Raw genomic sequence first — 12,556 nt, 5'->3', positions numbered from 1 at the left:
TATAACGGGTGGTCAATCTGTAGACTCAATATATGAGCTAAATTTAGTCACAGAAAATAGCAGAACTGAGGTAGCTTCTAGGTAGACTGAAAGCCCTCCATTTTTCTGTTAGGGATTTGAGGTTTTTTGTTTGTTTATTTTCATTTTTTGCTGTCAAGTAGATGGGGAAATAATTTCTGGGTCATTTGCAATGCATTTTAAAATGTGTAGCTGGAATGAAGAGAGAGCTTAACTGTCAGATATGTTACTCAGATGATGTGGAAAAAAGCATACATGAAAAGAACTACTATGGGAGAGGAAAAAATGGGGAATTAAAACTGAATTACTGAAACACTAGGTTAAAATACTGTAGTATTTTAGCCTGTCAACTGAAATAAAAACTGTCTTGGGGAAAATATACATGATTTTACATCACCATTAACAGACGAACGTGAGAACAAATAATTTAAGAACCTTTGGAAAAAGTGGGTGTATAAAATATACATAAACAAGGTTAATCTCAACTTAGAAGCGGAGATGTTACTAGGGGAAAGCAGCAAACTGGGCTAACTTGTCAAGGTAGAACGCTCATTCTGTTCAGAGCAGCACTTACCTGGTTCAGGTCTTTTGTGACCATGTTTTGAGACTGTAAAAGCAATGAATCTGAAGAGATTTTGGACCATTTTTCAAAGTTGAGCGATTTTTGTTTGCCCTGAGACTTCAGCCTTAAGTTGATAATGCTTCAGTGAACCTCAGTAGGGATTGCCTTTGGAGTTGTTCTGCCTCTGCTTAATAAGCCATTTGTATTGGTTTTATGTGGCAAGGTTTTGGTAGCGGGGGGGGTTACAGGGGTGGCTCCTGTAAGAAGCTGCTGGAAGCTTCCCCTGTGTTCGAGAGAGAGCGAGCCTATACCAGCTGGCTCTAAGATGGACCCGCCGCCGGCCAAGGCCGAGCCAATCAGTGATAGTGGTAACGCCTCTGTGATAACATTTTTAAGAAGGAAAAAAAAAGTTGGGACGCGGAAAACAGCCACCGGAGAGAGGAGTGAGAACATGTAAGAGAAACAAGCCTGCGGACACCAAGGTCAGTGTAGAAGGAGGGGGAGGAGATGCTCCAGGCGCCGGAGCGAAGATTCCCCTGCAGCCCGTGGTGAAGACCCTGGTGAGGCAGGCTGTCCCCCTGCAGTCCAGGGAGGTCCATGGTGGGGCAGATATCCACCTGCAGCCCGTGGAGGACCCCACGCCGGAGCAGGTGGGTTCCTGAAGGAGGCTGTGACCCCGTGGGAACCCTGCGCTGGAGCAGGTTCCTGGCAGGACCTGCGGATCTGTGGAGAGAGGAGCCCACGGAGCAGGTTTTCTGGCAGGACTTGTGACCCCGTGGGGGACCCACGCTGGAGCAGTCTGTGCCTGAAGGACTGCACACCGTGGAAAGGACCCATGCTGGAGCAGTTCGTGAAGAACTGCAGCCCGTGGGAATGGCCCACGTTGGAGAAAGTTCGTGGAGGACTGTCTCCCGTGGGTGGGACCCCACGTTGGAGCAGGGGAAGAGTGTGACGAGCCCTCGCCCTGAGGAGGTGAAGCGGCAGAAAATAACATGTGATGACCGTAAACCCCATCCCTGTCCCCCTTGTGCCGCTGGGGGGGCTTGGTGGAGAAATCCGGGAGTGAAGTTGTGCCCGGGAAGAAGGGAGGGGTGGAGGGAAGGTGTTCTGAGATTTCGTTTTATTTCTCATTTACCTTACTCTGGCTGATTTGTAATAAAAAGTGAGCTAATTTTCCCTAAGCTGAGTCTGTTTTGCCCGTGATGGTAATTAGTGAATGATCTCTCCTGTCCTTATCTCGACCCGCAAGCTTTTTGTTATATTTTTCTCTCCCCTGTCCAGCTGAGGATGGGGGAGTGATAGAACGGCTTTGGTGGGCGCCTGGCGTCCAGCCAGGGTCAACCCATCACAACCTTGTATTTAAAGGTGAATCTGCAGGAATATTTATAATGAGAAAATGAGAATTCTTAGTTATTTAAAGGTAAAGAAAAGATAGATATACTTAGTCACCTTGTGTCATGACCCTTGTAATTATTAAGGTTCAGAATCCTTAGACCTCACATTTTAGGAAAAAGCCTAGTGTTTGATTTTGTAGCTCTATGGTTGTTAACCCATATGTGCTGAATCCACATGGAAAGACTAATGCTCAGAATAAGTCTCTCAGGGAAATTCAATTTATGGAGGCTTTCCTTTTGATGAATGGCGTTAAGCTACTGAAGAAATAAAGCAGTGGAAGTTTCTCAAAATGGCCAACACTGGTCATCCCACCTTTAGTGAGATTAAACTTGGAGTAATTAAACCTAATAAAAAAAAAAGTAGGGTAGAAGTGGTAGTGCTGGAGTGTGATGGTTCTAATTCTCAGATTCAGAGACTTCTTGAGAAGATCTTACTACAAGCGTGAAGTAATGGGTCTGTTGAACCTTTGCAGGTCTTTGGTGTGATCCATGAGACCTCATTTACTAGAAATATAGTAAGCATGTGTATGAGTCTGCATACTAGTTACATGATTGAGTATTTAGGTGTAATTATGCACTGCTTTAATTCAGTCAGTGGCCTTTTGCAAGTGGACTAGTCTCTGGATGGTTATCCAAAGACTTCATTTCTCACAAAACCCCCTTGCTTAAGTTGTTAAAAATGCTCAGTTCAAACAGGAAGTTGGAAGCCTTGGCTACACGGTTAATTAGTTTCAAATTATTATCACTGTTTTTCAAGCTCATCCAATGGAATTTATTGGCCAAGTTAGGACTTCAGGGTAACTGAAAGAAAGAATATTAAGTATCTAAAGTTTTATACACAACGTTTGCTTTTCTGCTCCTGTCACCCTTTCTTCCCCAGAATGTATCCTGGCAATCTTCAGTTATCTTCTTTTACTCTCCCTTTCCTCTATTTTTTCGTGCTTCATCATTTAGTTTTAATTTAGTCCCTTTGTCTCACCTCTTTTGCGGATAGTCTCTCAAATGCCAGATTCACAAAATTAGTAGAATACTTCTGATTCATTCAAGTAATTTACCACCAAATATGCTGATGTCTCTGATCTGGCCCTGGTAAATGGACCTGGCACTGCTACATTTGGTGCATGTATTTCACCCTTCAGTCCATTCTCTCTAAGTTCCCTCTAACTTTTCTGTTAGCTGATAATATTGCTGGTGTTTTACAGATCTGACATACGGGTATGATTGTGTGTATTTAGTGATAGAGAAATTGAAAGTATTTTAAGGTCTACTAAAGCACAGCTTCTGGCACAGGGTACACATACAAATACTGGTATGTGACTCTTCGTGATGGGTGGCAGCAGGTCCGTGCTGACAATGGGAGGTACTTCCCAGATCTACAGGGTGAGTGTCTCTGAACCAGGTGATTACAGACTGTGGATTACTGCCCATGCCTGTGCACTCCATGTGCTCTGTGGGTCAGATAAGCACCTCCAAACAGGCAGCAGGCATCTGGGGATGTAAGACTGGAGTCCCAGGCTGTGTGGAGATGCTTCCCCTTTAGGACACAGACAGAGGCTGGAACATGGGCAACTGGTTGGGATCGTTAACTGCTCTGTGTAGGTCCTTACTGGCTGATAGCCCTGGAGCTCTCAACTCCGCAACTTGGTCCGCTTGCAGGGAGTTTGTGGCCAGAAGGGTGGAGAAGCTGGGCGAGGGGGAGGCATGGGCAGCTGAGGGACAGCCCCTGCTTCTTGGAGTCCTAATTAGGAGGGTGAGGAGATGCAATGGAGTGGACAGAAGGGGAGACTGGCTTCTCCTGGGCCTGTGTGTGGGCTGGACACAATAGCTGTAGCTGCTTTTGGTATCACCGACTTTCCTTGACGCTGTTAGGGGCACGTTAGCAAGGGGTATTCCAATGACAACCTGCAAGTAGTTGGTTTCCTTCTTTCAGAGGCAGGTGATATTATAATAGCAGATATGTGATGCAGTGAAAGTTTGGTTTGTATAGTCAAATGTGTAGACATGTATAATATAATGAATTGCAGCAAGGGAGCGTTAAGTAATAGCAAAGGAATTATGTAGGTTATGCAAGGTGAAAAAGTTTACTTTCTGCTGTGTGTTAAATGGTTCAAATAGAATGACTCTGATAGAAAACTTGATATAACACAGGGAAAATCTCAAGCATCTAAAGACAACCTTGCTGATACAATCCTGGTATGATATTCTGTGGCTTTTAAACTCCACTCAGCCCAGGCGCTTTATTACATCAAATCCCCTGAAGATCTAAGTATTTTTGTGGTTTTATATGCCAGTGGTTCATACATATCATTGATACTGTTCTCCATAAAATTATGCATTTGGTTTAGTAATGCAAGATTGAGGGATCTGTTTTCTTAGGAGGGATTGTATTGTCCAAATAGGCAGAAACACATTTTTATCTTGGACAATTCTCATTAAAATGATTCAGAGCAATACTGATGGAAAATGTAAACAGGAGCAGTTTGGTATTCTTTCTGATTACCAAAAAGCGCTAGTTTAATGGATTTAGACCTGGTGGAAAAAAAAACCCCTCTTTTATTATCAGTTTAAAAGCACTGTTAGAAGGAAATGATTATAGCATAGATGAGTTTATCATGGTACTTGATAATTAGCTAAACCCAAAGGCCTTAACATCTTTATTCCTTTGTGGAAGTGTATGTATTTGTATATATGTGTAAATAAATGCTACTGCAAAGCAACTTAATCAATAATTTAATTTTTCTCCTGATATCAATTACCTAATAATAAAATTGATATTTAACATTAGTTAAACAAGTTTTAAAAATGATTTTGCAGAATCAAGCATCAGGTTTTTTGTACCTTTTTATCCCAAATGCTCTGTTCTTGGCAAACAGCTTGAATAGGTATGGAACTCTCCCCCCATTTCTGACCTTTTTTCATATTTCACAGGGCAAGGGGCTTCTTGGACCACCTGTAAGTATCATTTTTATAATTTGTAAATACACTGTTTAATGAATCTGTTTAAATATTCAATAAAGCTATTATACTGTAATAAAAAGTAATTAAATGAAAAAAGAGACTGTTTTAATCCTGATGTTCTATGTCTATAATGTGTGCTTTCTTCAGCTACTATTGAGGTTGCTTAGGTCTGTGGTATATGGGGCAAGAATACTGGTGTCTGAAGGCATAGTTTGTTGTTTGAGAGAATTACATATTCTCATGCCTTGGATGCTTGTTATGGAGATATTGTATGGTTTAAAAATACTATTTAACTTGGTTGTTATAGGGTCCAGCTGGTGCAGCAGGACTTCCTGGGGAAGTAGGTCGTGCTGGTCCACCTGTAAGTACTACTGTGTTTGCTAAAAATGTAGGTTTATTCAATTCCTAGAAGGTACTTACGGAAAAAATGACTAATTGCTGTGCCATCTAAACACTATTTGGGTTATAACACCACTCGAAAATGTATTTTTTTCCTCTACAGTTATCACTGGTAGAGGAAAGATTTTGTTTGAAGTGCATCAGAAATAATGAACAATGAATAACAAAGCCAGGGCCACCCATTAGATGAGAATTAATTGTTTTATATAGTGTCCCATACTCTACTTCTCATCTTATTCAAGGAAAGCCAAAATCAAAAAGCAAACCCGCTAGAAGTACAGGAAATGTAAAACTTAACATTACATGCAGACCTTTAGCTTTACTGCTGTCTTCTCACATACACATTATGGTATGTGACCACATACTGTTTCTGTTTTCCATTTGTGTATCAGTGAAAGTGGCCATTCAGTATTTCTTCTTAGTTTCATTTTAAGTGTGACTCCATCTATTGACCTTACTGCTAAACTGTGCACTCAGTTTCAGCACACTGTCATATTTTGACTCCGTACGTTACCACTGAAATGCAAATTGAAACCAATTGTTAATTTTTTTACTTGAAATCTGAAATAGCATTAAAATTTTGTTTAACGAAGCCTACTTTTTAATGCATACCTCTCCCTGTGTGTTGCGCTCAGTCATATAAATGAATTAAAAAAAGAATATTAAAAACTGCCAATTTGTTTCAGAAGATGATCCATCTAGTGCACTGTCTTGTCTGTAGCAAAGGCAATAATAGATACCTAGGGAAGTGTACAGGTTATTTGTAAAAAGGCATTTTTCTGTCCTACTGTCCCACATTCTGGCAGTTGGCAGTTCAGAGACTGCCTGAATCAGAAATTGCATCTATGCTGCCTTTTTCAAAAGCTATGTATGAGGCTATCTGCCATTAATGTAGTCAGTCCCTTTTTGAATCCATTTATATTACATGCCTCCACAACACATTGTGATAATGAGTCCCACAACGTAATTATACATTGTGTAGAAAAGAAATACTCCTTTTTAGTTTTTTTTAAACCTATGGCTCTATAGCTCATGCATTGTGAGGATTAGTGAATAATTTTTCTATATTAATCTTGTTCATTTCATTTATGATTTAATAACATATAAAAAATAATATTGAAATGACAGTATTAAGTTAAAAGATGGTCCTTGTCAGAATATTAGATTTATTTTAATTAAAAGCATTCTGAAAAAATAATTTGCAGGGGTTCTGTGTTGTCTTTACTTCTGAAAGCATTGGACATCAAAACTTCACAAACAGGAGAAGATTCATCTTGGTAAATTCATCTTGGGCTCTGAAAAAGGGGATTTTTTTTTTTCCCCTCTCTGTGCTTTGAGCATTTTTGCCAGTTACTAGGATTCTTTTACTTCAGAACTTAATTAGTAGTTATAAGATAGAGGAGTGCATAGATGCTCCTGTGGTTAGATGTTTCAGCTTTCTAAAGCAGATGAAAACTTATTGTTTGTTTGTGGCTCCTATTCCACAGCATGGCTTCCGTTCTACTAAAAAAATCATTTTTCCCATTCTACTGTGGGAGCCATGTTGTGGGTCAATATTTTAGTTGGCTACCTCGCCTGTCGTTCTGTATTTACTTAATTTCTCACTGTTGTTGCGTTGTATGAATATGTAACTGCTGGTTGTCATTATTACTATGAATCAACAAAATTATTTTACCCTTTTTTAGGGAGATCCAGGAAAAAGAGGGCCACCAGGGCCACCAGGACCACCAGGTCCTCGGGTAAGTGATTGCCTTTAATATGTGCTAATGTATGAATTATGTATTGTTGCTGCTCGAACAAAACTTCTCAAGTCCTACAGCTCAATACTGACTTCAGGATTTCAGCAGGCTATATTAATTCATAATGTGTAGAGGCTTGTGTTCCAAGCCTGAGATACAACTCATTTAATCATATCAACATTTGAACTTCCATTTAGAAAGCAAGTTTCTAGTCTTTATGGTTATAAAAGATAGTTTGAAATGCAAACTGTGAAAACTTCTGTCATGATGTCTTCCCATTTCTGCAAATGGTCTGAAAACTGTAACTTTTACAGGTTTTAAACTTCCCTGTGAATTATAGTATTACTGTAAATGTAGTCTTTGTTGGGCCTCACCGCTAGGACTTCAGCAGAGGTAGACCTCTCTGTTAGGAGGAAAAAAATTTAATATTTGGCTCATGAGCCAGAAATATATGCCTCCAGGTGGGTTAAGTTCTAATGTCTTTCTTGCAACTGGGCTGACTACTTGCAAGGGATAGTAGAAAGCTTTACACCAGCGCTTTGCCTCTCTAGGGGAATGGTTATCTTCTTTGAGCCTCTTGGGAGGAGGGATGTGTGTTATGCCTTTGTCTTGTGGCTATTTACCTGCCCCAAGAGATAAAATGGAGCGCTTGGCAGACACATCAGAGGCTGGGTGCTGTGAAATGCAAACTGCTAGGAAATGTGTCATACTAGCAACTTTTTAAAAGCTGTACTGTTCCTCTGCTGGACAGACCCTAAATCCATAAGCTTTATTTATGCCATGTCTCTTGTTTTCATGAAAGTTGCCAGAGATTTGTCAGGGGCATTGTAAAAAATGTGAATGGTAAAGTGGAGAAGAGTATTTAGGAAACAAGTAAAACCAAATTCTCAGTAATGGCATATGCTGCTTCTATTCCTTGACAGTTTTGTCCTTTTTAGATTTCTGAAGTGCCACCATCCCACTCCAGTTGATGATATTATGGACCCAAACATACCCTCAGCTTTTTTAAAATCCTCCTGTATAAAAGGAGACCAGCTCATTCCTTAAACTCCCTTGTGCTTCTCTCTGAAACAGTGTGCTCTCTCCCACTGGGCTGTAGAGAATCCAGCTGCTGCTGTGAAATCATATTTCTCCCTGTTGTGTCTCATAAGCCTCCCATTAGTTTCCATCAAGTATTTGATTTAATATCTGGAATGGTCTTCCCCTGACTGAGTCCATCTTGTACACTGATCTCTTAGTTTATTGCAATTCCATTAACTGCCAGACATCTCACTTGTCTACCAATACTTGTGTTGTGGGAAGATTATTTTCTCTGTAAAGATCTGAATCTTTTGCTGAATGGTAGTAAGTTGGAAAAGTAAAAGTTATCCTTATTACAGAAATTGTCTTGGGTTCTGTTGGAAATTCATGGGGTTTGGATATATTTGCTCTATATTTAATAGAACATATGCTTTAGGTAGCTTAAAAACCAATAGAAATATTTTGTTTTGCAAAAAAGTTGATCTAAGTTAGAGGACAGTATTTCGCAGGTACCTGCAATCCTACAATAAAGTCCTACAGTTTAGGTGCTTCATGTCAGAGATCCTTTGGTTGATTATACTTCTGATTCCAGCTTCAGATAGTAGTATTTTCTGTTTTGTCTGATGCCTATATTGTCTAATGAGTCAGGTCTGGTTATTTCTCTTTTAGTGACTTTGATTAATTTCATCTAATTTAGGGGACAATTGGCCTGCAAGATGGTGACCCGTTGGTAAGAGAGTTTTCCTTTTTTTTTTTTTTTTTTTTCTTTTCTTTTAAAGTAATCTCAGGCAACCATATTCAACCTATGTGGTAGTAACTATGTGGATGCTTTTCCAGTGTCCCAATGCTTGTCCACCTGGCCGCCCAGGACATGCTGGCTTAATGGGAATGAAGGTAAGAGAATCTGTTTGTTCAAGCATTCCTTACAGAGCTACTGTCTCAAAGCACTAGGGAGGGTAATTGCTAGCTTGACAGAAGGGCAGTTCATTGTTAATTTCAAAAAACATTGCATCAGTGTGGATGTTTAGGGTTATTTCAACTCTTGACTGCCAAAATAACCTCTTTTTGAAATCTCTCTTACTACTGCTGTAATCTTCATGGTAAAATTTATGTGTGGTCCTGAAAAGATTAGAGTATGTGAAGGATTGCTTCGTTCACTTTCTGCACCATTTGTAGTCTGACTCCAGAAACTCTAAATATTCTCCCAAATCCTTAGTCTTTTTTCCTTCTTTCTCTCTTCCTGGGAGACCTGTAACATACTAAATTGAAATGAACACTTTTTGAGTCTCATTTTAGCTAAGATTTTTTTTTTTAATGTATTCTTTGCTGGTTTCTAGGAATACTGTTGGCCTGAGGAAATTGTTATGGGGTAACATAAGAAAAAATACTAACCTGTCTAGAAATACAGCCTTGTTAGATCCAGGAGCAGATCTTTTTGAACATGGTACTTAATATGTGGTGTTAACTGGATAGGTGAGGAAGCAGTGGTGAATGGGGATTGCAGAGGGAACAGCAAGATAGTTCTGAGGAGTCTGCATCTGTTTCGCAAAACTCAGTATTTTAATTTTGAATAATCTCGTATTTATTTATTTATTTATTATGTTTTTTACATTTCTTTTAGGGACAGAAAGGTTCAAAAGGAGAGTCTGGTGAACCCGGAAAACAAGGTTATAAGGTAAAAAAAGAAAAAAAAAAAGAGGAGAAACTGCTGTTGTTTTTAGCAAGCTAATAGTAGTTTAGCCTCTTCATCAAAACCAGTATTATATTTTGTTAGAACTATTAATTGTTTTACCAGAATACATGAAGAGATACTACATATCATAATGCTCCAGAGTAACAAAAGGCATATCTCTACTCTTTATTCACTTGTACTTTGTATTTATTATGATACAGCAGTCATACTCCTCTTGCTTTTTATTTTGATCATTTGATTTAATTATAATTATTATGGAATTCATGGCAAAAATTGAAGTAAAATTTATTAATTGGAAAACTTCCAAACATTTAAATCAGAAGAATTCTGTGGATTTTCCAAGTAAATTGTTTTGTGGCACAGATGAGTAGTAGTAACAGGAAGAATGAGAGGGGAAAAAGGTATTTGAGAGGGAAAGGACACAGTACTGTCTCAGTACAAGTTCATAGGCAAAGAAAGATTATAACTATAGTAAAGAGGCCAAGTCCGATTCAGCTTGAAGACTGAAATGTGAACTCTGTTAAGGTGTTTCATTTAAATTAACCTTGTTTAATATTGAAATATTTGTAAGAAAAGTTCAGAAGATTTGCACAGCCTTGCTCCATGCTTCAATGGTGGAGGAAAAGCATCAGAGAAAAGTTTTTTTGAAAAAACCCTGCTCTCTATTCCTAAGCATATTGAAAGGAATATTAATTTATTAGAAACAGCTTGCCAATTTTTTTCCTGGATGTTGAGCAGTTGTCTTATGCTCCAAAATCCCTTTTTGCAAATTAAATTGGCAGTAAGTAGTGTCGTTCCATTAGCATGCACTATCATTGTATGAGAGAGATTTGACCAGATAAGGCATTTTTCCATTTTAATTTTCAAAAGATTCTGAAGCGCAATGTGGTATTGTGATGCAGAGCTACTAGCATATCCAGTCTGTTCACATATATGAGTATACCTTCATTACACTTTTAGTCTAAAAGAACAAGAAAACTAGAGAGATTAATGTCAAGAAACAAAGGAATGACAGATTAAGAATAAAATATCATTATTCTTCTTTATACTGGGGTTGCTTTGAAATTACCCTTTTGACTAATAGTTGAATGGAATGTGAACCTAAATGAGTATCTGTCTATGTTCTGAGGAAGTAGTGTGACTTCATTTGGATTTCCTTCAAGCAGGACATAGTGACAGAAAACAATAAGTAGTAAATGTACCTCCTACAATAAGAGAGCAATATGCATGGTGTGGATTAGCTACAGATGTATTCCTTTTGCCTTCCCAGGGTGAAGAAGGGGACCAAGGACCCAGTGGTGAAGTGGGAGCTCAAGGCCCTCCAGTAAAGTATTTCCTCTTACATAATGTTACCCATTTGCTTTATTATGTCATATCTTTTTTCCTTCTTTCTTATTGTAGGAAAACAGATATTATAAAATCTCCACACACCTTTCTCTTTATTCTGCCATATTGTCTGTGAGTGAAAGTAGAATTATTTAAGTCCCTCCAAAAAGCTACATTATCACTTGGCACAAAGCTCTAAATAGTTCTATGGAAAGGCTTATTTTAAAAAGTATTTCATGTCCTAAATTTTGTGTTGTGCTTAGATTGTGCAAGTAGTTGGGGTTTTTTTTGGTTTGTTTTTTGCTTGTGTTTTTTTTTTCTTGGCCTTCCTTTCCATAATTTTGATAATGCTGACTTCATCCTTGCAAAGCTAGTGTTTATTTAAAACATGGTTAACTGTGAAATTCAGGCTTAGGTAAGACTTGAGGATGAAGTAGCAGCCACTGAAGAACAGATTTTTCTTTTTTTATTTTTTAAATTTTTTTTTCTTTAGTTTTTTGCCTTTTTGCATGCCAAAGAAGCATCCTTCAATCACACCTATGATTTTTGTATTATTTTCTTGTCCTGCTTCACTTGACTTCTCTGTTATGGCACATACCGCCTCAGCTTGTTTCCTTGTGAGGAGCTCTTCTTATGGTTACCACAGCTGAACAGGCAATAAGGAGAAGAATAAAGGGGTCATTCTAAGTAAGAGAAATAGGCATAGACATAACACATTCAATTTCTATAGTTTATATTCTGATGGAGTCTTATGCTTTTTTTTTCCCCGAGGTGTGAAACTATTTCTTTAATGCCATTGGTGTCCAGATGTGATATTATACAGGAGCTTACCTTGATCCACATGATATCCAAATCCTAAATTACAGAATTCTCTATAAACATAAAACAACATTTAACTTGGTTTGGTAAAGTTCTTCAGTCACTGTGAAATAACAGAGTAGAATTAAAAACCAATTAGAGATTGACTTTCCTTCCCCCCCCCTTTTTTTTTTAAAATGCATTACTCATTTCACTTCACTGTTTCACCAGTTGATGACCTTACAAACAAGCTTTAAAATAATTGTTTCTTATTAAAATGTAGGATTCATAATATGCAGAAAGTGATGTCAGATAGACAACGTATGGAAAAGGGGCTAGACAATGTGTTAGAGGCACAGATGGAGAGGCTGTATACTCTGTTGTATTTTCTTGTATGTTTCTTACATAAATGAATGTAAGGCTGAGATCCATAGAAGGGATTAGGAGTCTGGTCTCCACAGCAGCATCCAACAGTTTTATGTAATGCAGACAAGAAGACTTGCATAAGATTGTCTCCTCTGGGAGAGGTGTTGCTTTTGATGGAAAGTAGTGGGTACCACAATGTGCCTACTTCCATCTCTCATCTTGGTGGGTCTCTCACTTGTTGGGCTGCTGTAGTCACTGTTGCATTATCGTCATTTTTCTCACC

General features: G+C 38.6%; 1 protein-coding gene across 2 annotated transcripts in view; it reads left to right on the top strand.

Moving 5' to 3' along the window:
* Window positions 1–12,556, top strand: part of COL9A1 (collagen type IX alpha 1 chain) — a 69,925-nt gene that overhangs the window by 26,506 nt on the left and 30,863 nt on the right. For both annotated transcript variants that reach the window (XM_069804599.1, XM_069804598.1), the window contains 7 exons: window positions 4,903–4,926; window positions 5,240–5,293; window positions 7,017–7,070; window positions 8,788–8,820; window positions 8,928–8,984; window positions 9,712–9,765; window positions 11,054–11,107. In XM_069804599.1, coding sequence (XP_069660700.1) covers window positions 4,903–4,926; window positions 5,240–5,293; window positions 7,017–7,070; window positions 8,788–8,820; window positions 8,928–8,984; window positions 9,712–9,765; window positions 11,054–11,107 — 330 coding nt within the window. The remainder of the gene's footprint in view (window positions 1–4,902; window positions 4,927–5,239; window positions 5,294–7,016; window positions 7,071–8,787; window positions 8,821–8,927; window positions 8,985–9,711; window positions 9,766–11,053; window positions 11,108–12,556) is intronic.

This window comes from Haliaeetus albicilla, chromosome 17 (genome assembly GCF_947461875.1).
Source record: "Haliaeetus albicilla chromosome 17, bHalAlb1.1, whole genome shotgun sequence".
NCBI lineage: Eukaryota > Metazoa > Chordata > Aves > Accipitriformes > Accipitridae > Haliaeetus > Haliaeetus albicilla.
This window is presented reverse-complemented; position numbering and strand designations above follow the sequence as displayed.